The sequence below is a fragment of the Ranitomeya imitator genome, chromosome 7, assembly GCF_032444005.1.
Source record: "Ranitomeya imitator isolate aRanImi1 chromosome 7, aRanImi1.pri, whole genome shotgun sequence".
Classification (NCBI taxonomy): Eukaryota; Metazoa; Chordata; class Amphibia; order Anura; family Dendrobatidae; genus Ranitomeya; species Ranitomeya imitator.
Genome location: NC_091288.1, coordinates 62330819 through 62352869, shown reverse-complemented (window position 1 = coordinate 62352869; position 22051 = coordinate 62330819). Strand labels below are relative to the sequence as shown.

Sequence of the window (22051 nt, the reverse complement as noted above, 5' to 3'; positions counted from 1 at the left end):
AAAACCCTAAAGCAAAACCACGCAAAGGGGCAAAAAAAAACCACCGTGCCGAACTAACGGCACGGCGGTACACCCTTTGCGTCTCAGAGCTTCCAGCAAAACAAAAGACAAGCTGGACAGAAAAAAAAAGCAACAAAAAAAACAAAAGGCACTTAGCTATACAGAGCAGCAGGTCACAGGAACAATCAGGAGAAGCTCAGATCCAACACTGAAACATTGACAAGGAGCAAGGATAGCAGCATCAGGCGGAGTTAAGTAATGAAGCAGTTAACGAGCTCACCAGAACACCTGAGGGAGGAAGCTCAGAAGCTGCAGTACCACTTGTGACCACAGGAGTGAATTCAGCCACAGAATTCACAACAGTACCCCCCCTTTGAGGAGGGGTCACCGAACCCTCACCAGAGCCCCCAGGCCGACCAGGATGAGCCGCATGAAAGGCACGAACAAGATCGGAAGCATGAACATCAGAGGCAAAAACCCAGGAATTATCTTCCTGAGCATAACCCTTCCATTTAACCAGATACTGGAGTTTCCGTCTAGAAACACGAGAATCCAAAATCTTCTCCACAATATACTCCAATTCCCCCTCCACCAAAACCGGGGCAGGAGGCTCAACAGATGGAACCATAGGTGCCACGTATCTCCGCAACAACGACCTATGGAATACATTATGTATGGAAAAGGAGTCTGGGAGGGTCAAACGAAAAGACACAGGATTGAGAACCTCAGAAATCCTATACGGACCAATAAAATGAGGTTTAAATTTAGGAGAGGAAACCTTCATAGGAATATGACGAGAAGATAACCAAACCAGATCCCCAACACGAAGTCGGGGACCCACACGGCGTCTGCGATTAGCGAAACGTTGAGCCTTCTCCTGGGACAAGGTCAAATTGTCCACTACCTGAGTCCAGATCTGCTGCAACCTATCCACCACAGAATCCACACCAGGACAGTCCGAAGACTCAACCTGTCCTGAAGAGAAACGAGGATGGAACCCAGAATTGCAAAAAAATGGAGAAACCAAGGTAGCCGAGCTGGCCCGATTATTAAGGGCGAACTCAGCCAACGGCAAAAAGGACACCCAATCATCCTGGTCTGCAGAAACAAAACATCTCAGATATGTTTCCAAGGTCTGATTGGTTCGTTCGGTCTGGCCATTAGTCTGAGGATGGAAAGCCGAGGAAAAGGATAGGTCAATGCCCATCCTACCACAAAAGGCTCGCCAAAACCTTGAAACAAACTGGGAACCTCTGTCAGAAACAATATTCTCAGGAATGCCATGCAACCGAACCACATGCTGAAAGAACAAAGGTACCAAATCAGAGGAGGAAGGCAATTTAGCCAAGGGCACCAGATGGACCATTTTAGAAAAGCGATCACAGACCACCCAAATGACTGACATCTTTTGAGAAACGGGAAGGTCAGAAATGAAATCCATCGAAATATGTGTCCAAGGCCTCTTTGGGACCGGCAAGGGCAAAAGCAACCCACTGGCACGAGAACAGCAGGGCTTAGCCCTAGCACAAATCCCACAGGACTGCACAAAAGTACGTACATCCCGTGACAGAGATGGCCACCAGAAGGATCTAGCCACTAACTCTCTGGTACCAAAGATTCCAGGATGACCAGCCAACACCGAACAATGAAGTTCAGAGATAAGTTTATTAGTCCACCTATCAGGGACGAACAGTTTCTCTGCTGGACAACGATCAGGTTTATTCGCCTGAAATTTTTGCAGCACCCGCCGCAAATCAGGGGAGATGGCAGACACAATGACTCCTTCCTTGAGGATACCCGCTGGCTCAGATAAACCCGGAGAGTCGGGCACAAAACTCCTAGACAGAGCATCCGCCTTCACATTTTTAGATCCCGGAAGGTACAAAATCACAAAGTCGAAGCGGGCAAAAAATAAGGACCAACGGGCCTGTCTAGGATTCAAGCGCTTGGCAGACTCGAGATAAGTCAAGTTCTTATGATCAGTCAATACCACCACGCGATGCTTAGCTCCTTCAAGCCAATGACGCCACTCCTCGAATGCCCACTTCATGGCCAGCAACTCTCGATTGCCCACATCATAATTACGCTCAGCGGGCGAAAACTTCCTGGAAAAGAAAGCACATGGTTTCATCACTGAGCAATCAGAACCTCTCTGTGACAAAACCGCCCCTGCTCCAATCTCAGAAGCATCAACCTCGACCTGGAACGGAAGAGAAACATCTGGCTGACACAACACAGGGGCAGAACAAAAACGACGCTTCAACTCCTGAAAAGCTTCCACAGCAGCAGAAGACCAATTAACCAAATCAGCACCCTTCTTGGTCAAATCGGTCAATGGTTTGGCAATGCTAGAAAAATTACAGATGAAGCGGCGATAAAAATTAGCAAAGCCCAGGAACTTTTGCAGACTTTTCAGAGATGTCGGCTGAATCCAATCCTGGATTGCTTGGACCTTAACTGGATCCATCTCGATAGTAGAAGGGGTAAAGATGAACCCTAAAAATGAAACTTTCTGCACACCGAAGAGACACTTTGATCCCTTCACAAACAAAGAGTTAGCACGCAGGACCTGAAAAACCATTCTGACCTGCTTCACATGAGACTCCCAATCATCTGAGAAGATCAAAATGTCATCCAAGTAAACAATCAGGAATTTATCCAGATACTCACGGAAGATGTCATGCATAAAAGACTGAAACACAGATGGAGCATTGGCAAGTCCGAACGGCATCACTAGATACTCAAAATGACCCTCGGGCGTATTGAATGCAGTTTTCCATTCATCTCCTTGCCTGATTCTCACCAGATTATACGCACCACGAAGATCTATCTTAGTGAACCAACTAGCCCCCTTAATCCGAGCAAACAAGTCAGATAACAATGGCAAGGGATACTGAAATTTAACAGTGATCTTATTAAGAAGGCGGTAATCAATACACGGTCTCAGCGAACCATCCTTCTTGGCTACAAAGAAGAACCCTGCTCCCAGTGGTGATGACGATGGGCGAATATGTCCCTTCTCCAGGGATTCCTTCACATAACTGCGCATAGCGGCGTGTCCGGGCACGGATAAATTAAATAATCGACCTTTAGGGAATTTACTACCAGGAATCAAATTGATAGCACAATCACAATCCCTATGCGGAGGTAGAGCATCGGACTTGGGCTCTTCAAATACATCCTGATAATCAGACAAGAACTCTGGGACCTCAGAAGGGGTGGATGACGAAATCGACAAAAATGGAACATCACCATGTACCCCCTGACAACCCCAGCTGGATACCGACATGGAATTCCAATCCAATACTGGATTATGGGTTTGTAGCCATGGCAACCCCAACACGACCACATCATGCAGATTATGCAACACCAGAAAGCGAATAACTTCCTGATGTGCAGGAGCCATGCACATGGTCAGCTGGGCCCAGTATTGAGGTTTATTCTTGGCCAAAGGTGTAGCATCAATTCCTCTCAATGGAATAGGACACCGCAAAGGCTCCAAGAAAAACCCACAACGTTTAGCATAATCCAAATCCATCAGATTCAGGGCAGCGCCCGAATCCACAAACGCCATGACAGATATGACGACAAAGAGCATATCAAGGTAATGGACAGAAGGAATTTGGACTGTACAGTACCAATGACGGCAGACCTAGCGGACCGCTTAGTGCGCTTAGGACAATCAGAAATAGCATGAGTGGAATCACCACAGTAGAAACACAGCCCATTCAGACGTCTGTATTCCTGCCGTTCAACTCTAGTCATAGTCCTATCGCACTGCATAGGCTCAGGTTTAACCTCAGGCAGTACCGCCAAATGGTGCACAGATTTACGCTCACGCAAGTGTCGACCGATCTGAATGGCCAAAGACAAAGACTCATTCAAACCAGCAGGCATAGGAAATCCCACCATGACATCCTTAAGAGCCTCAGAGAGACACTTTCTGAACAAAGCTGCCAGCGCAGATTCATTCCACTGAGTGAGTACTGACCATTTCCTAAATTTCTGACAATATACTTCTATATCATCCTGACCCTGGCACAAAGCCAGCAAATTTTTCTCAGCCTGATCCACTGAATTAGGCTCATCGTACAGCAATCCGAGCGCCAGGAAAAACGCATCGACACTACTCAATGCAGGGTCTCCTGGCGCAAGAGAAAATGCCCAGTCTTGAGGGTCGCCGCGCAAAAAAGAAATAATAATCAAAACCTGTTGAATAGGATTACCAGAAGAATGAGGTTTCAAGGCCAGAAATAGCTTACAATTATTTTTGAAACTTAGAAACTTAGTTCTATCTCCAAAAAACAAATCAGGAATAGGAATTCTTGGTTCTAACATAGATTTCTGATCAATAGTATCTTGAATTTTTTGTACATTTATAACGAGATTATCCATTGAAGAGCACAGATCCTGAATATCCATGTCCACACCTGTGTCCAGAATCACCCAAATGTCTAGGGGAAAAAAAAAAAGTGAACACAGAGCAGAAAAAAAAAAAAAATGATGTCAGAACTTTTTCTTTCCCTCTATTGAGAATCATTAGTTTGGCTCCTTGTACTGTTATGTTTGCTAATGACAGGTGTTATGAAGGCAATCCAGAAACACAGTGTGCTTAGCGATCAGAGCGCACACAGTGATCTGACAAATACCCAAAAATACAAGAACGAGCTCTGAGACGTGGAAACTCTGTAGACTGCACACCTGATCCTATCCTAAACACAACTAAAAGCGGCTGTGGATTGCGCCTAACAACTACCTAGGCAACTCGACACAGCCCAAGAAACTAGCTAGCCCGAAGATAGAAAAATAGGCCTGACTTGCCCCAGAGAAATTCCCCAAAGGAAAAGGCAACCCCCCACATATAATGACTGTGAGTAAGAAGAAAAGACAAAACGTAGGGATGAAATAGATTCAGCAAAGTGGGGCCCGATATTCTAGGACAGAGCGAGGACAGTAAAGCGAACTTTGCAGTCTACAAAAAACCCTAAAGCAAAACTACGCAAAGGGGCAAAAAAAAACCACCGTGCCGAACTAACGGCACGGCGGTACACCCTTTGCGTCTCAGAGCTTCCAGCAAAACAAAAGACAAGCTGGACAGAAAAAAAAAGCAACAAAAAAAACAAAAGGCACTTAGCTATACAGAGCAGCAGGTCACAGGAACAATCAGGAGAAGCTCAGATCCAACACTGAAACATTGACAAGGAGCAAGGATAGCAGCATCAGGCGGAGTTAAGTAATGAAGCAGTTAACGAGCTCACCAGAACACCTGAGGGAGGAAGCTCAGAAGCTGCAGTACCACTTGTGACCACAGGAGTGAATTCAGCCACAGAATTCACAACAGCACACGCTAACTCCGGTGCCATTTTATTGAAGAGTTGTACTACAATGTAAACATAGCAGTGCGTAACTACCATCCATCGCCATTAACCCTACGGCCGACAGGTGAGCACTGCTATGTTGATGTTGTAGTACATTACTTCAATAAAATAGCGCCGGAGTTGGCGCATGCACATACCCAGATCTATGGCACCATTTCATTGAAGGCACTGTATATGCAAATTTGCAGCTATAGTGTCTTCACTGGCGCCATCTTACTGAAGAATTCTACTACAACATCAATATAGCAGTGCGTATGCAATCGCCATTATTCCTATGGCCGGTGCATGCGCACTGCTATCTTGATGTAGTACATTACTTCAATAAAATGGCACCGAAGTCAGTGCATGCACATAACCCAATCTCCGGCACCATTTTATTGAAGACACTTGTATAAATATACCAATAAAAATGCTCACCACCCGGGCATAGAATGGGTTCAGTAGGTATTCTTATATAACATCCACACAGTGTGGTGTGGGTGTGTGACTATGGGGGGCACTTGGCTCAGCCTATTGCGATAGGTGAGAGGATGAGTGAGTCTGAGAAGTGGAATTCTTCTTTACAGTCACATCCGAGTCCTGTGTGTGGTGTGTGTCTGCGGTTTTTCTAAGTCATAATACGACTTTTTCCTATACCTTTTACCCTAAATTTTCAATGATCAGGAGACTGCTAAAACTAAATAAAAAACACTACTGTTACAAATATATACGTACAGTATTTATTTTTTATTCCTACCCATTATGTGCATACAGCTCCTATGTAGTCCGATAAACTGTTATATCAGTCTGCATAGTAGCTGTATACACATGGTGGATAAGATTAAATATAAATATATATGGTTTTGTGTGGTTACATGCTTTTCAGCCCCAATTCATCAAAGCAATATCACCAGTGTTCTGGAGAAAACCACTTTGAAAAATTGCACAAATTTGGCACAACTCGGAGTTGCGACTTTTGGCGTTTTCACACCAGTTTTTCCCAGTTACATGTAAAAAAGCAGAGCAGTGGTGCGACATGGGCGTGACATCACGGTTCGTCTAGTTCTGATGTAAGATTTCTGGCGTGTTGGACATAGGCACACACCACTCGTCAGATGCTCCAGATTTGGGTGCAAACCTCTTCATGAACCAAGAGTGTCTGACTTGAGCATGCCTTCTCATCAAGACTGGCAAGAAAATTGTCGATCTTGATAAATTGGTGCCTTAGCTTTTTGGACAACCTTCAAGCACTGTAGCGGCATTTCAGTTCAGAATGGGTAAGCATCATTCACACACAACATGTATTTCTGAGTTCTTAAACTGTATCTTCTCACAAAAACACCACGTTGCCCAACTTGGAAGTGTGAAATAGGAAAGGAGAGAACATACAGGCGACAGCATTTAGATAAGGAAGTGGTGGATAGAGAGGGGGCCACCAAGAGAATGGCCACCGAGCTCTGAACTTGCAGCTCCACAAGCAAGAGAAAGCAGGTCTTGAAAATAAAATTGTTATGCAAAAATCAGCACAACATTGTCACGCCCGCACATACTTACCCGGCTTCTCCCATCCCTCGGCGCACTCACGATCCTGTCCCGCGCCGCTCTGCCTCCTCCTTCGCCGGCTCTCGGCGTCTGGTCTCTTCGCGCATGCGCGGTCGCGTCTCCCCCGTCGCTGAGCCTTCTGGGAGGTCGCGACCCGGTGGCTCCGCCCCAACATGGCGGCGCCCATCGGGTATTTCTTCCCGGCGTCTTCCTAGGTAAGACGCCTTTGCTTTGTAGGTGCACTGTCTGCCGTCAGTGTCCCTATGCCCTAGGCTCCCCTGTACCAGTGTCTTTTCTCAGCCCAGTCCTTGCTTTGTCTCTGTATCCTGCCAGTCCGTGTTCCTGTTGTATCCTGCCAGTCCGTGTTCCTGCTGTATCCTGCCAGTCCGTGTTCCTGCTGTATCCTCCCAGTCCGTGTTCCTGCTGTATTCTGCCAGTCCGTGTTCCTGCTGTATCCTGCCTGTCCGTGTTCCTGCTGTATTCTGCCAGTCCGTGTTCCTGCTGTATCCTGCCAGTCCGTGTTCCTGCAGTGTCCTGCCAGCCCGTGTTCCTGCTGTATCCTGCCTGTCCGTGTTCCTGCTGTATCCCGCCAGTCCGTGTTCCTGTTGTATCCTGCCGGTCCGTGTTCCTGCTGAGTCCTGCCGTTCCGTGTTCCAGACATTCTTTCAATTAAGTCTTGCTTTCCTATTATTCCCTGCCATCCTTATAGCCTGTGGTTTCCTTCTTTATTTTGGGTCGTCCCTTTGGCTCTAGCTGTTGTGTCTCCATTCCCCCGAGGTCCTGCTCCTAACACTCCCTGTATAGGGGGTGATTCCATCTGGTCCGCTCGACCCCGGGGGCTCTAGAGTCACGACCCAGAGGGTCCACTCTCGGATTTCTGTCCGAATACTTACAGGAAGCAAAGGCCATGGACCCCGCTGGGGCCTCTGCTACGCAAAAAGAGCTACTCTTTTTGCGGGAGACTCAGTCCCGTATGATGTCCTTTATGAAGGCTATGGATTCTCGTTTGTCCACGCTCCAGTCCTCCGATCCTGGCAACGCCGCTCTACTCATTGGCTTACAGCAAGAGTTAGCTCAGCAGCGTGACACCCAGGCCCATATACTTAGTTATATGTCTTCTATTGACGATCGGCTGCTTTCCATCCAGACAGCCGCTTCTACGTCTGCTCCTGCTTCCCACCCTCCACCCCGCTTGGCTAAACCGCCTCGGTACAATGGGGATCCTAAGTCCTGCCGAGGATTTCTAAACCAATGCCGTCTTCACTTTGAGCTTCTGCCCCAGCATTACCCGACGGATCGGTCCAAAGTTGCGTTTTTGATTTCCCATCTAGAGGGTGACGCCTTGGCATGGGTTAATCCACTCTGGGAGCGAGACGATCCCCTAGTCTCCCGGTTGTCTGAATTTTTGGAGACTTTCCGTCTTGTCTTTGACGAACCTGGACGACTGGCCTCTACAACTGAAGCCCTATTCTCTCTCCATCAGGGAACGTTATCCGTAGGCCAGTACGCTATTCAGTTCCGCACCCTCTCCTCTGACTTGGGCTGGAACAATGAGGCGTTGGTGGGTGCTTTCTGGCGGGGTCTCTCTGGGCGCATAAAGGATGAGTTAGCTGGTCGGGACACCCCTACGGTTTTGGAGGAATTAATTTCCTTAGCGACCCGTATTGACCTTCGGTTCCAAGAACGCGCTCGCGAGCGGAGGTCTCTTCGTCCTTCTTCTGCCACCCGTAAGCCACTCAGTCCACAGCCTAGAACCTCCTCTCAGGCGTCCGCACCGGAACCTATGCAAGTGGACCGTCTTAAAATGTCCGAACAACGTCGTAAAGAGAGGCGCACTCAGGAGTTATGTTTTTACTGCGGAAGTGCTGCTCATTTATTGCGCTCTTGCCCTGAACGTCCGGAAAACTCCTCCGCCTAGGTCAGGTAAGAGAGGCCTCCCTAGGTGTGTGTGATTCCTCTCAACCCCTTACTTTGTCCGTTCTTTTGCATATTGCGGGCAAGGGCGTTTCTCTGGATGCGTATGTGGATTCGGGCGCTGCAGGGAATTTTATTAGGTTGGAAGAGGTTTTGAAATTCTCCGTTCCAGTCAGAACCTTAGAGGCTCCTGTGATTCTAGCATCTGTGGATGGTAAACCTTTACAGGAGACCATTACTCAAGTGACACTTGAGGTGGAACTTCAGGTTGGGGCTCTGCACAAGGAGAGAATTGCATTTTATGTTTTAGCGGGTCTGTCTCATCCTATGCTCTTAGGTCTTCCTTGGTTACGGAGCCACGAGCCCATTTTAGATTGGCGCAATGGTAATATCTTGCGCTGGGGTGAGCTTTGTCGGGAACGTTGTCTGCTGCCGGTGCGTCCTGTGGGATATTCCTCTAATTCTTCTCCTTCTTCTTCCTTTCCCGCCTTACCCTCTGTCTACAGTGCTTTTTCTGATGTCTTCAACAAGAAGGAGGCTGAGGAGCTTCCGCCTCACCGTCTCTATGATTGTCCCATAGATCTCGTGCCTGGAACTAACCCGCCCAGGGGCAGAATCTATCCTCTCTCTCCTGCTGAGACTCAAGCTATGTCTGAGTACATTCAAGAAAATCTTGCTAAAGGTTTCATCCGCAAGTCTTCTTCTCCGGCCGGAGCAGGGTTTTTTTCGTGAAGAAGAAAGACGGTTCCCTCCGTCCCTGCATTGATTATCGAGGCCTAAACAACATCACGGTGAAGAACAAATATCCTCTGCCACTCATTCCGGAACTCTTCGACCGTCTTCGGGGTGCGCAAATCTTTACCAAATTAGATCTACGTGGCGCATACAATCTGGTTCGTATTCGTGCAGGCGATGAGTGGAAGACCGCCTTCAATACTCGTGACGGTCACTACGAATACTTGGTTATGCCGTTTGGTCTCTGCAACGCCCCCGCGGTTTTCCAGGAATTTGTGAACGATGTTTTTCGGGATCTTCTCTACTCCTCAGTCGTGGTTTACCTTGACGACATCCTCATCTTCTCTCCGGATCTCTCCACTCACAGGCGAGATGTCCGCCGAGTCCTGCAAAGGCTAAGAGAGAATCATCTGTTCGCTAAGATTGAAAAGTGCGTCTTTGAACAGTCCTCTCTTCCCTTCCTTGGGTATATTGTCTCAAGATCTGGCTTAGAGATGGATCCAGAGAAGGTTTCTGCTGTCCTGAATTGGCCTCGTCCTCTTGGAACAAAAGCAATCCAACGTTTTCTTGGCTTTGCCAACTACTATAGACAATTTATTCCTCATTTTTCTTCCATGACCAAGCCTATCTCTGCCCTAGTTCGCAAGGGAGTCAATTCCAGCCTTTGGACCCCTGAGGCTGAAGAGTCTTTTTTGTCCCTTAAACAAAGTTTCGCTACGGCCCCTGTGCTTCATCATCCTGATGCTAATAGACCGTTTGTCCTTGAGGTCGACGCATCTTCTATTGGAGCTGGAGCAGTACTTTTGCAAAGATCTTCGTCCGGACGTTTGGTGACCTGTGGTTTCTTTTCTAAAACTTTTTCCGCTCCTGAGCGTAACTACTCTATAGGGGATAAGGAGCTATTGGCTATCAAGCTAGCCTTGGAAGAATGGCGTTATCTTCTTGAAGGGTCTCTTCATCCATTCATCATTTACACTGACCACAAGAATCTGGCCTATATTCAGTCTGCCCAAAGACTAAATCCACGACAAGCCAGATGGTCTTTATTCTTCGGACGATTTGAGTTTGAACTTCATTTCCGACCTGGAAATAAGAATGTCAAAGCAGATGCTCTTTCGAGATCCTTTCAACCTCAGGACATGGAGGATTCTCCGGCTCACATCATTGATCCTGCGAGGATCGTCACTCTTGCTCCTCTAAGAGTGATTCCTACTCCTCCTGGCAAGACTCTTGTGGCTAATCAAGACAAGGAGAGAGTTTTACGTTGGGGTCACTCCTCCAAAATTGCAGGACATGTAGGAGTCAAGAAGACACTGTCTCTTATCTCTCGGCACTACTGGTGGCCATCTCTCCGTCAAGACGTCACCAAATTCATCGCTTCTTGTCCTTCTTGTGCTAAAAATAAAGTCCCTAGGCAGCTTCCCTCCGGTCTCCTGCATCCTCTGCCTGTGCCTTCCGTTCCATGGAGTCATATCGCTATGGACTTCATCACTGATCTACCTTCTTCCTTGAATTGCTCTGTCATCTTGGTTGTTGTAGATCGGTTCTCTAAAATGGCTCACTTCATCGCTTTGCCTGGTCTGCCTTCCGCTCCTGAGTTGGCAAAGATCTTTTTACACCAAGTCTTCTGTCTTCATGGTTTTCCACATCATATTGTCTCAGACCGTGGAGTACAATTTACCTCACGTTTTTGGAGAGCTCTCTGCAGTCTATTAAAGGTTAACTTGGACTTCTCTTCCGCCTATCACCCTCAGTCCAACGGACAAGTGGAGCGAGTTAATCAAGTTCTGACTACATATCTGCGACACTTCACCAATGCACACCAAGATGACTGGGTCTCTCTTCTCCCTTGGGCTGAATTCTCTTACAACAATCTTCCCAGCGAGTCTTCCTCCAAATCTCCCTTTTTCGTAGTCTATGGTCAACATCCGAACATTCCTCTTCCTGTTTCTCTTTCCTCGGGGGTACCGGCAGCGGATTTCTTGTCCCGGGAATTCTCTACGATTTGGAATGAGACCAAAGTGGCTCTTGAGAAAGCTAGCCTTAATATGAAAAGGTTTGCTGACAAGAAGCGTTTGGATGCTCCGCCATATTCTCCGGGTGATAAAGTTTGGCTCTCCTCTCGCTATATCAAGCTTAAAATTCCCTCTTACAAACTGGGTCCTCGCTACATTGGTCCTTTTCCTATCTTGAGTCGCATTAATGATGTCTCTTATAAGTTGAAGCTACCTGCCTCTTTGCGCATCCCCAATGCCTTCCATGTGTCTCTTCTTAAACCCGCAGTCTTTAATTGTTTTCACTCCGCTACCTCTTCCTCTCCTCAGCTCTGTACTTCTGATGGAATCTTTAATGTTAAAGATATTCTTGCCAAAAAAGTAGTTAGGGGTAAAACTTATTTTTTGATTGATTGGGAGGGATTTGGCCCTGAGGAGAGGTCCTGGGAGCCCCGAGAGAACATCAACGCTCCCCTTATCATGAAAAGATTCCTTTCTAGCCTTAAAAGGAGGGGGACTAAGGAGGGGGGTACTGTCACGCCCGCACATACTTACCCGGCTTCTCCCATCCCTCGGCGCGCTCACGATCCTGTCCCGCGCCGCTCTGCCTCCTCCTTCGCCGGCTCTCGGTGTCTGGTCTCTTCGCGCATGCGCGGTCACGTCTCCCCCGTCGCTAAGCCTTCTGGGAGGTCGCGACCCGGTGGCTCCGCCCCAACATGGCGGCGCCCATCGGGTATTTCTTCCCGGCGTCTTCCTAGGTAAGACGCCTTTGCTTTGTAGGTGCACTGTCTGCCGTCAGTGTCCCTATGTCCTAGGCTCCCCTGTACCAGTGTCTTTTCTCAGCCCAGTCCTTGCTTTGTCTCTGTATCCTGCCAGTCCGTGTTCCTGTTGTATCCTGCCAGTCCGTGTTCCTGCTGTATCCTGCCAGTCCGTGTTCCTGCTGTATCCTCCCAGTCCGTGTTCCTGCTGTATTCTGCCAGTCCGTGTTCCTGCTGTATCCTGCCTGTCCGTGTTCCTGCTGTATCCTGCCAGTCCGTGTTCCTGCTGTATCCTGCCAGTCCGTGTTCCTGCTGTGTCCTGCCAGCCCGTGTTCCTGCTGTATCCTGCCTGTCCGTGTTCCTGCTGTATCCCGCCAGTCCGTGTTCCTGTTGTATCCTGCCGGTCCGTGTTCCTGCTGAGTCCTGCCGTTCCGACCTCAGGCTTCCGGTACCCGGCTTCTGCGCTTTGGCTCCTAGGGTGTCCTTCCGCTGTTCCCCTCCTGAGCCTCTTCCTCCTATGTGCTTCTTCCCTCTAAGCTCCTCCACTATTCAACTCTCCTTCATATTCTCCCTCTTTCCAATATTAGCAGCTCCCTCGTGGCTGCTCGGCCCCTATATCTGCTCCAGACGTCCTTCTGCTCTCCTCTCTCAGACTCTCTCCGACTGACTGGCTCCTCCTCCAGACCAGGATACATAAAGTGTAAGAAAGCTCCCCTGAATCCAGGTCCTGAGCTCCCCCTCCTGGCCTAGATTCAGATGTGTTGAATGCGAGTGCCTTAACTGATAGAGAGAATCTCCCTTGCCTCCAAGCGTGACATCACCCTCCCCGAAAGGAAGGCAACATCACTGCAACAACTGGTTACCTGAGGTGTTGCAGATGATGCAAAATAATTTGTAATTTATTGACTTAAATCTCTGAAAACGCAGGGCTGAAGAGTCCAGTGGGTGGTCCTATTCAGTGATTTACAGATATTTCAATATTTACATTTGTACAAAGAAACCTGTAACTGTAAAGCAATGGTTGAGACCGCCTACTGGACGCTTCAGCCCATAATAAACGGATTTAAAATGGTAAAATATCAGTTATGTTGAATTATTTACAACAAACAATATGTAAATCTGCCCTTTTCCACGTGCTCCATAAGACGCATCATGTATTGGGGCGACATTTTCAACCTGACTAGTTCCTTATAAAGGCTCATTCAGCCATCAGTGATTTCCATTGGTGATATATTTTATCAGAGTTTGGTCAGTGATGGTTTTTTCCATCACAGTTTGGTCTGAGTTTCATCAGCTGTTCTCAGATGAGAAACACATTAACCCACTGAGCTTTTTTCGGTTTTGCGTTTTCGTTTTTTGCTCCCCTCCTTCCCAGAGCCATAACTTTTTTATTTTTCCCTCAATATGGCCATGTGAGGGTTTGTTTTTTTGCGGGAAAAGTTGTACTTATGAACAACACCATTGGTTTTACCATGTCGTGTACTAGAAAATGGGGAAAAAAATCCATGTGCTGTGAAATAGCAAAGAAACTGCAATTCCACACTTGTTTTTTTTTGTTTAGCTTTTTTACTAGGTTCACTAAATGCTAAAACGGACCTGCCATAATGATTCTCCAGGTCATTACGAGTTCATAGACACCAAACATGTCTAGGTTATTTTTTATCTAAGAGGTGAAAAAAAAATCCAAACTTTATTAAAAAAAAAAAAAAAATGCCCATTTTCCGATAACCGTAGAGTCTCCATTTTTTTTGTCATCTTGGGTTGGCTGAGAACTTATTTTTTGCATGCGGAGCTTATGGTTTTAATGATATCATTTTGGTGCAGATACGTTCTTTTGATCGCCCGTTATTGCATTTTAATGCAATGTCGAAGCGACCAAAGATATGTAATTTTGGCGTTTTGGCTTTTTTTCTCGCTACACCGTTTAGCAATCAGGTTAATCCTTTTTTTACTGATAGATCGGGCGATTCTGAACGCGGCGATATTTTGAATGGGGCGAAAGGGGGGTGATTTAAACTTTCATATTTTTTGAATTTTTTTTTATATTTGTAAAAACTTTTTTTTTCCTTTTGCCATGCTTCAATAGTCTCCATAGGAGACTAGAAGCTACCACAACCCGATTTCCTATGCTACATAGAGGCGATGATCAGATTGCCTCTATGTAGTAGAATTGTTGACCCCCAGATGAAGCATTTCGGTGCGAAACGCGCGTCGGGTGTGGTGGGTCCCCAGGAGCGCTCCAGTCGGTAAATATACATGTTACTGTTCACTTCTATTATACGTATGTATGTACATGAGTAATTGCACATTGGCACTTTGCTGGCTCATATTGTCTTTATTAGTGATGCTATTTATGGAACTTTTGCTCTGGGTTGCCCACCTTTTGTTCTGTGCCCTGAGTATTTTACCCGCCATTATCTGATTTTAATATGTATTGTATTCAATAAAGATTGTATTCATTTTTATCTCATGGCCTTGGTGTGAAGGTTGGTCTTTTCGGTGTATTATGTAGTAGAATTGCTGACTTGCTATGAGCGCCGACCACTAGGTGGCACTCACAGGAATCCTGCATTGACAACCATAGAGGTGTCCATGCTGACACACCGGCGATTACGTGACGCAGGTCACCGATGTGCGCATTTGCGGTGCGATTGACGGAAGCGCCATTTAAATGCCGCTGTCAGAGTTTGACAGCGGCATTTAACTAGTTAATATCTATGGGTGAATCGCGATTCCACTCGCGGCTATTGCGGGCACATGTTAGCTGTTCAAAACAGCTGATATGTCCTGGGAAAGATGTGGGCTCACCGCCGAAACCCACATGAAAGGGAGGGATACCGACATCGGTGTACTATAATGCCCGATATCGGTAAGGGGTTAAAAAAAATATTTCTCCACCTTCTCCTTTCTAGAAGTCTATGAAAAATGGACAGCACATGGATGGCATCTGAGTGCGGTCTGAAATTTTTCAAAGGACCCATGGACTTGCACTGCTGATTTAGATCTGACATATGGATCAATATTGAACATGTCTCCACTGTTTTGCTCAGGCCTCTTGGTCTGCAAAAAATCAAGGTCATGACAGCTGCCCCATTCACTAATATAGGTACGAGTGCCATTTGGATAAATGAGCTCTTACTGAAGTTTGCCTATAAAGATACGCTTAGACGCAAATAAACAAATTGTTATTATTATTACAATTATTATTACAATTATTATTACAATTATTACAATTATTATTGTTTTTTTGTTGTTTGGATGTGCACAGCAATATTCACAATGATAGCAAACCGAGATCTTGAAAGTATCAAAAAGTTTCAGAACTTTGTAAGAAAGTGATTATTTTATCATATTTCCTGAAATGAAAAATACTTTAAGATGGTGCTTATATTCTTGGTGATTAGACTCTTCACAGCAGTTAAACAATTGTAATTCACAGAGATCTACAGGAACAGTTGACTAAAGATTAAAAGGGTTGTCTGCTGCTTTTAAAGATGCAGTCGCTGAATGGTGACGCTATTGGAGTAGGAAGCTAGGAGCCCACCAGGTGACGGCGGCAGCAGAATGCACGAGCGGCACTTGACTAGTGAGTATGTTTTGTTTTGTTTTATTTTTTTTTTAAGCACCCTGAACGCAATGAGGAAGCTCCACAAAGTATTTTTGACAAACCCCTGAAGTTACGCTTTGTGTTCCATTAGTATCACCACACTATCAGCTAAGATTATTTCATTATCCAATCATAAGTATTCAAAAAATATGAAATAATTACTGCTTGATAAAAGAGGGAGCTAACCTTCGCTTCACTGGGTGTTGACGTAAGGTTGTGTAATTCCGGCGGTGAAGACTGGAATGGCTCGGTACTTCGGGATATAGCAGGGGTACTCATCATCTGTAGATGACATATGGAGAGCATTTTAACATAGGTGAGAATAGAAAGTCTACAAAATATTTTGTAATATGAAAATAGTTTAAAGGTGTCTATGAGATGCTGAAAAAATGTCCAATCCACTAATTTTGGCAGATTAGATTATCTAAGGTTTCTAAACTCCAAATCACAGGGAACAGCAGGCATGTTGGAGTTGGACATTGTTCCCATGGGAGATAACACATGTCCAGCAGTTGCTTACTTTCCTGTCTCCTTTAAATAAACTCGCACATTTGACCTGCACAAGTCCACAATTGTTTAATGGGCAACACACAGCCATTTTTTGAAGAGACAGCTCCAGTTTCAAATGTCCCATGAAAATATGAGTCTTAGGAATGCACCGAGCTACATGCAGCTCTCATGAAATGTTTTTACAACTGTCTGGCAACCAATAAATCAATAACAAAAGTATAAAATAAAATAAAGTAATGTGGTAGACATTGGACGGTTGAAATTGGAGCTGTTGTGAAAACCTACAAGAAGAACGAACAATCCCCATGTTTGTATCAATGGAATAGTGCAGATAGAAGAAGAAGTGGAAGCACTCACCAGTCTTGGCAGCAGGTAAATCTTTATTAACACGTACTCTTCACGGCTCGGGGGTGCATATTTACAGATGAGTGTACAGGTAAAACGACGGCCGTTTCTCGCTACTCGAGCGCTTCAACAGGTCAATGGAATAACTACTTTGTACAATTCTAGTAATTGGAAGGAGGGGGTCCACGAAAAAGCAGACAGAGGCAGCGGAGGTGTGACGTTTATTGAGGATTTTGATAGTAAGGATACAAATTTGCCCATCTACATCAAAACCCCATTCACAAATATTTTAGATAAAATTCTCAACCAATGAGATGTCTGAACATAGCCTAAGGCTTCCTATTATTTTCATTGGGAATCTCCAGTTTCTCAATATCCCTACCATCATTTTGCTGAACATGCTGAAGTAGGGCTTTCTATGTCTATGTGCACACATGGACCCGGATTCCTCATTTGCATTTTTTAAGTTCCTTGTTTTGTCTTGTAGTATTAGTTGCCTTTTCTGGTGCCAAATGCTCGAAAATGGTGCATTCGTTTAATGAATGGTCTTTTTTTCTGGAAAAGTCACACATTTAATACAGGGGGAGGAGTGGAGCGAAGTTGCACCAAATGTGGCAACTTTTCAAAAAGTTGCCATTGACGAATCAGGCCAAAATAGCGGAAATTGCTAAAGTCTGGCTACAAAGCAGAAGATATAAAAACAACAAAAACAAGTGCCCATGTATCAAATAGACTTAAAAAAACGGTGCAAAAAGAATAATAATAAAAGAAATCATGAATGAGTGATTTCAAACTTTGTAAAATAAAATCACTATTGGGTTTTTGGGTGAACCAAGTTCACTTTTTTAAAACTACAAGGATTCAGGGTCTTATGCCATAATAGACATTTAAAAATGTGTCGTCATTACACATTTTCTATAGATTGATATATTTAATTTTACATTACCCGTGGGCTTGACTTCCTCTTGGCCTTGTCTGAAGGTGACACACTGAGTCCTGCTGCACTCAAAGCCGCTATCCTGGATTCAATATCTGACACCTAAACAAGAAAAAATAAGAAACAAACATACATAAAACAAACATACGGTACATTAATAAGAACAAAACAAAAGGAGCAGATTTGAGCCTCTCACCTCGCTCTCTGTCTGCTGTACTTGTGCCATAGCAGAGGCCACGCTGACCTCTAACTCTGAAAGCTCCGAATCGGTGGTTCCACTCTGCCGAGCACGCTCCTCCAGATCCTGCAGGTTCTTCTCAAGTCCATAGGTCTTATCTGCTGTCATGTACACCTAGAATGTAATACGTTGCTTATATATCTGACCCGTTATCAAAGGTACACATTGAATGGCCTAGTAGAGATAACATATTAGTGTAAGTCAATGAATATTAGACTTAATTCAGACGTCTACGATAGATGGTGGACAACAGTGCACAGCCTGACCGCAGATCTTCTGACCTGAATTTGACAGCCTCATAGGCTCTCTAGCTCAGGTCGGTAGATCCGCGGCCAGATTGTGCATCGCGGCCACTGAATCCTATTCCTTACATTTTCCTCTAATTTCTGGAACTCTGTCTGTGTCTTGCCGCTGACTCCTGTTCTGGTGTAAGGAATGATGGGCTGTTGGATGTCGCCACCAAAGGCTTCTTGCATGGCTATCTCAGTGGCATTTATGGTCCTCAGTGTTTTGACCGTGATGTCACAGAGGGCCTGAGCTGCTGTCCTCTGCAGATGGGAGAAGGTATCACGTCCGTTCAGAAAATCCATACACCCAAGTGTAATTAAAGGAATGGGTATCTCTGATTGTGTAAATCATTTTTTAAACATATAGGCAAGACAATGTTTTTTTAACTACTACCATGCTTCTCTACAATATAACATGTAACTATTCAATCTACCAAGATGTGAAACCAGAAATTTTCTCTAAAGGAGTTGCACCAAAATTTGAAGTTATTTCCCAAACGCTAGGGGTCCGACTGCGGTGACCCGAAAAAGTCCTGAGAACTGGAGCTCTGAATAACCTCATATGAATAGAGCGGTGGTCAGTCATGTGCTTCTACGCTTCACTGAGAGATAGCAGAGAGCAGCATTCATCTGATCTCTGGCACTCCCAATAAGAATGGAGCAGCAGCGACCATTACCGACCACCACTGCATTCCTATGGGGTTCTACAGAGCCCTGACTCTCAGAATCGGTGGGGGTCCCAAAGATTAGATCTCCAGCGATGAGAAAGTCATCTCATAGCCCGAGGATAATGGATAACTTCTAAACTTGGTACAACCCCTTTAATGCGTTTCAGATGTAGCAAAGCTGAAAAATATAAGATATATATATCATCCAAAAAGGAAAAAAACATGTTTGTGTATATATGGAATACGTCATGTTAATCCAAAATTTACCATGACTAAAAAACAAGGAAATGAGATATAAGCCTAAGAAAAACACTCCATGCCTGTCACGTTTCACCTACTTTGTTTTAGTAAGGGCTAAATAGATCCATTAACGTGAAAAAGACGTTGCTATCTCCGACACTCAGAATGAAACGTCCACTAACGTGTTATGCCAGATGGATGAGAAGGGTTTTGCATTAGGTAGAGGCACTGAGGGCAGATGATGTGCTAATTAACCATGTTGGCACAACTCAAGAGCTCTCGGTTTCTGCCTTGGGCCTATTCTGAAGAGGCACTTTGATCTTTGCGTTGTGTCTTTTGCAGTACTGAACATACTACAAGAGAGCTGCCATTAGCGGGTACTTATTGTAAGTGGATGGAGCAATGGGAGGCTTGGTTATTCTCTCCACTCATATTATAAAGACACCCCTCCCTGTGAAATGGAAACTAACTGCTATGTTTAACCATTAAACTTCTTCATTTATGTATTATAATAGAAATACTTCTAAATTGCGATTCCCTTTCACATAAAAAAACACTTTTCTGGAACCTGGAGCTCCACCATTATTACAAGGAGCTGATATACAATGCAAAAAAGAACAACAAGAAATAGATCATAGAAAGGGGATCACCTGAGCCATTGGATGAAGTATAAAAGTGCAAATTTTATTTATACTGTACAACACAAAGAAACCCACAAAACACATGTTAAAAACATTTAAAATGGTCACACCTGTGACCTAAACACAATACCACATGGCTCATAATAAAGGCAACCCCCTGAACACACTCCCCAACGATAATACAGTAGAATATCCTTGATTATACAAGGTCTGGTATCTATGTGAACAGCACATTTAGCTCAAAAAGAGAGAAAAATATAGGATCACTGAGAAAGACTAAACTGTAGCAGATTGATGCATAAATGTACAATCCGTAAATTACAGACCTGACGACACACTGTGCAATAATACAAAAGCTCAAATGAGCCATGCAAGGGTAAAGCAGGATGTAGGGTAGAACAGAAATTAGAACATGAACTCAACGCCTATCTCACCCACTAAATGGCTGAAGAAGGAGAGGGATAGAGAAAGAAATGCGATATATCAGCAAAATTACTATACATAACTCCCTCTCCAGTGGTCCTTTAAAGGGGTGTGAGTTCCAATAACCCAATACAACTAGCTTACCCACCATGGAGAGCATACAAAGGGTTACCAAAGCAAATGTGCCCAAGCCAGCATGTTTTAGTCGCTGTATAGCAATCCCAGTTGGTTCTGTAAGCCTATAGAGAGCCCTAGGGAGTAAAAGACAGGAGGAGCGCTGACCTGACGCGTGTCGCCACCTAAAGTGGCTTCGTCAGGGGTGTCTCCTGCGGGTATCCTGTGTCTTTTTATAGCAAGTAATCACAAGTCACAAGTGCAGCTGTGCTGCTTACCAGAGAGAGCATGTGATTACTTGCTATAAAAAGACACAGGAGACACCCCTGACGAAGCCACTTTAGGTGGCGACACGCGTCGGGTCAGCGCTCCTCCTGTCTTTTACTCCCTAGGGCTCTCTATAGGCTTACAGCACCAACTGGGATTGCTATACAGCGACTAAAACATGCTGGCTTGGGCACATTTGCTTCTTCCCCCGGAAGAAGGCTTGAGCGCCAAAACGCGCGTAGGGGACGGTGGGCTACACAGGGCTCCAGACACATACAGGTAAACAGTATGATCGGTTGATTTAAACTTTATACCTTCTCGGTTGTGAGCTCAGAGGTGGTATACAGCCCCTCTGATGGTTGTTTGTTTGTTCTGAGGTGTGCACCTATATTTTGGGTCTTATATGTACATTAATACCTGACAAACTATGGAGCAATCCTATTAATCTGTAATATATATACCTGCTGTTGCCTGGTTTCTCTGTGTTTCTCCACCTATGTTTTGGCTAACCCCTGTCACATCCCTTGTACTTTTATGTATTTAATTTGTAATAAAACTGCATATTTTTAATTAATGGTTCCTGGTGGTGCGTACTCTTTAGTTTGAGTTCATTCCCACACATCAGTCTACCTAACTAGCTAATACTAGAGCAGACAGAGAAAGGATTCAGAAGGATATAGATAAGTTTGAACAATGAGCAGTGACTAATAGAATGGTATTTAACAGGGAGAAATGCAAGATTCTAAAGGTACCGTCACACATAGCGACGCTGCAGCGATACCGACAACGATCCGGATCGCTGCAGCGTCGCTGTTTGGTCGCTGGAGAGCTGTCACACAGACAGCTCTCCAGCGACCAACTATCCCGAGGTCCCCGGTAACCAGGGTAAACATCGGGTAACTAAGCGCAGGGCCGCGCTTAGTAACCCGATGTTTACCCTGGTTACCATCCTAAAAAGTAAAAAAACAAACGCTACATACTTACCTACCGCTGTCTGTCCTCGGCGCTCTGCTTCTCTGGTCTGGCTGTGAGCGCCGGGCAGCCAGAAAGCAGAGCGGTGACGTCACCGCTCTGCTTTCCGGCTGACCGACGCTCACAGCCAGAGCAGGAGGAGAGCAGAGCACAGCGCTGGAGGACAGACGGCTGTAGGTAAGTATGTACTGTTTGTTTTTTTACTTTTAGGATGGTAACCAGGGTAAACATCGGGTTACTAAGCGCGGCCCTGCGCTTAGTTACCCAATGTTTACCCTGGTTACCAGCAAAGACATCGCTGAATCGGTGTCACACACGCCGATTCAGCGATGTCTACGGGGAGTCCAGCGACGAAATAAAGTTCTGGACTTTCTTCCCCGACCAGCGACAGCACAGCAGGGGCCTGATCGCTGCTGCCTGTCACACTGGACGATATCGCTAGCAAGGACGCTGCAACGTCACGGATCGCTAGCGATATCGTCTAGTGTGACAGTACCTTAAT

At 45.4% G+C, this 22051-nt stretch overlaps 1 protein-coding gene across 11 annotated transcripts in view; it reads right to left on the bottom strand.

Moving 5' to 3' along the window:
* Window positions 1–22051, bottom strand: part of MLPH (melanophilin) — an 83197-nt gene that overhangs the window by 17222 nt on the left and 43924 nt on the right. For all 11 annotated transcript variants that reach the window (XM_069733335.1, XM_069733346.1, XM_069733342.1 and 8 more), the window contains 3 exons: window positions 17896–18051; window positions 17709–17801; window positions 16094–16189 (listed from right to left, as the gene is read on the bottom strand). In XM_069733335.1, the coding sequence (XP_069589436.1) occupies window positions 16094–16189; window positions 17709–17801; window positions 17896–18051 (345 nt within the window). The remainder of the gene's footprint in view (window positions 1–16093; window positions 16190–17708; window positions 17802–17895; window positions 18052–22051) is intronic.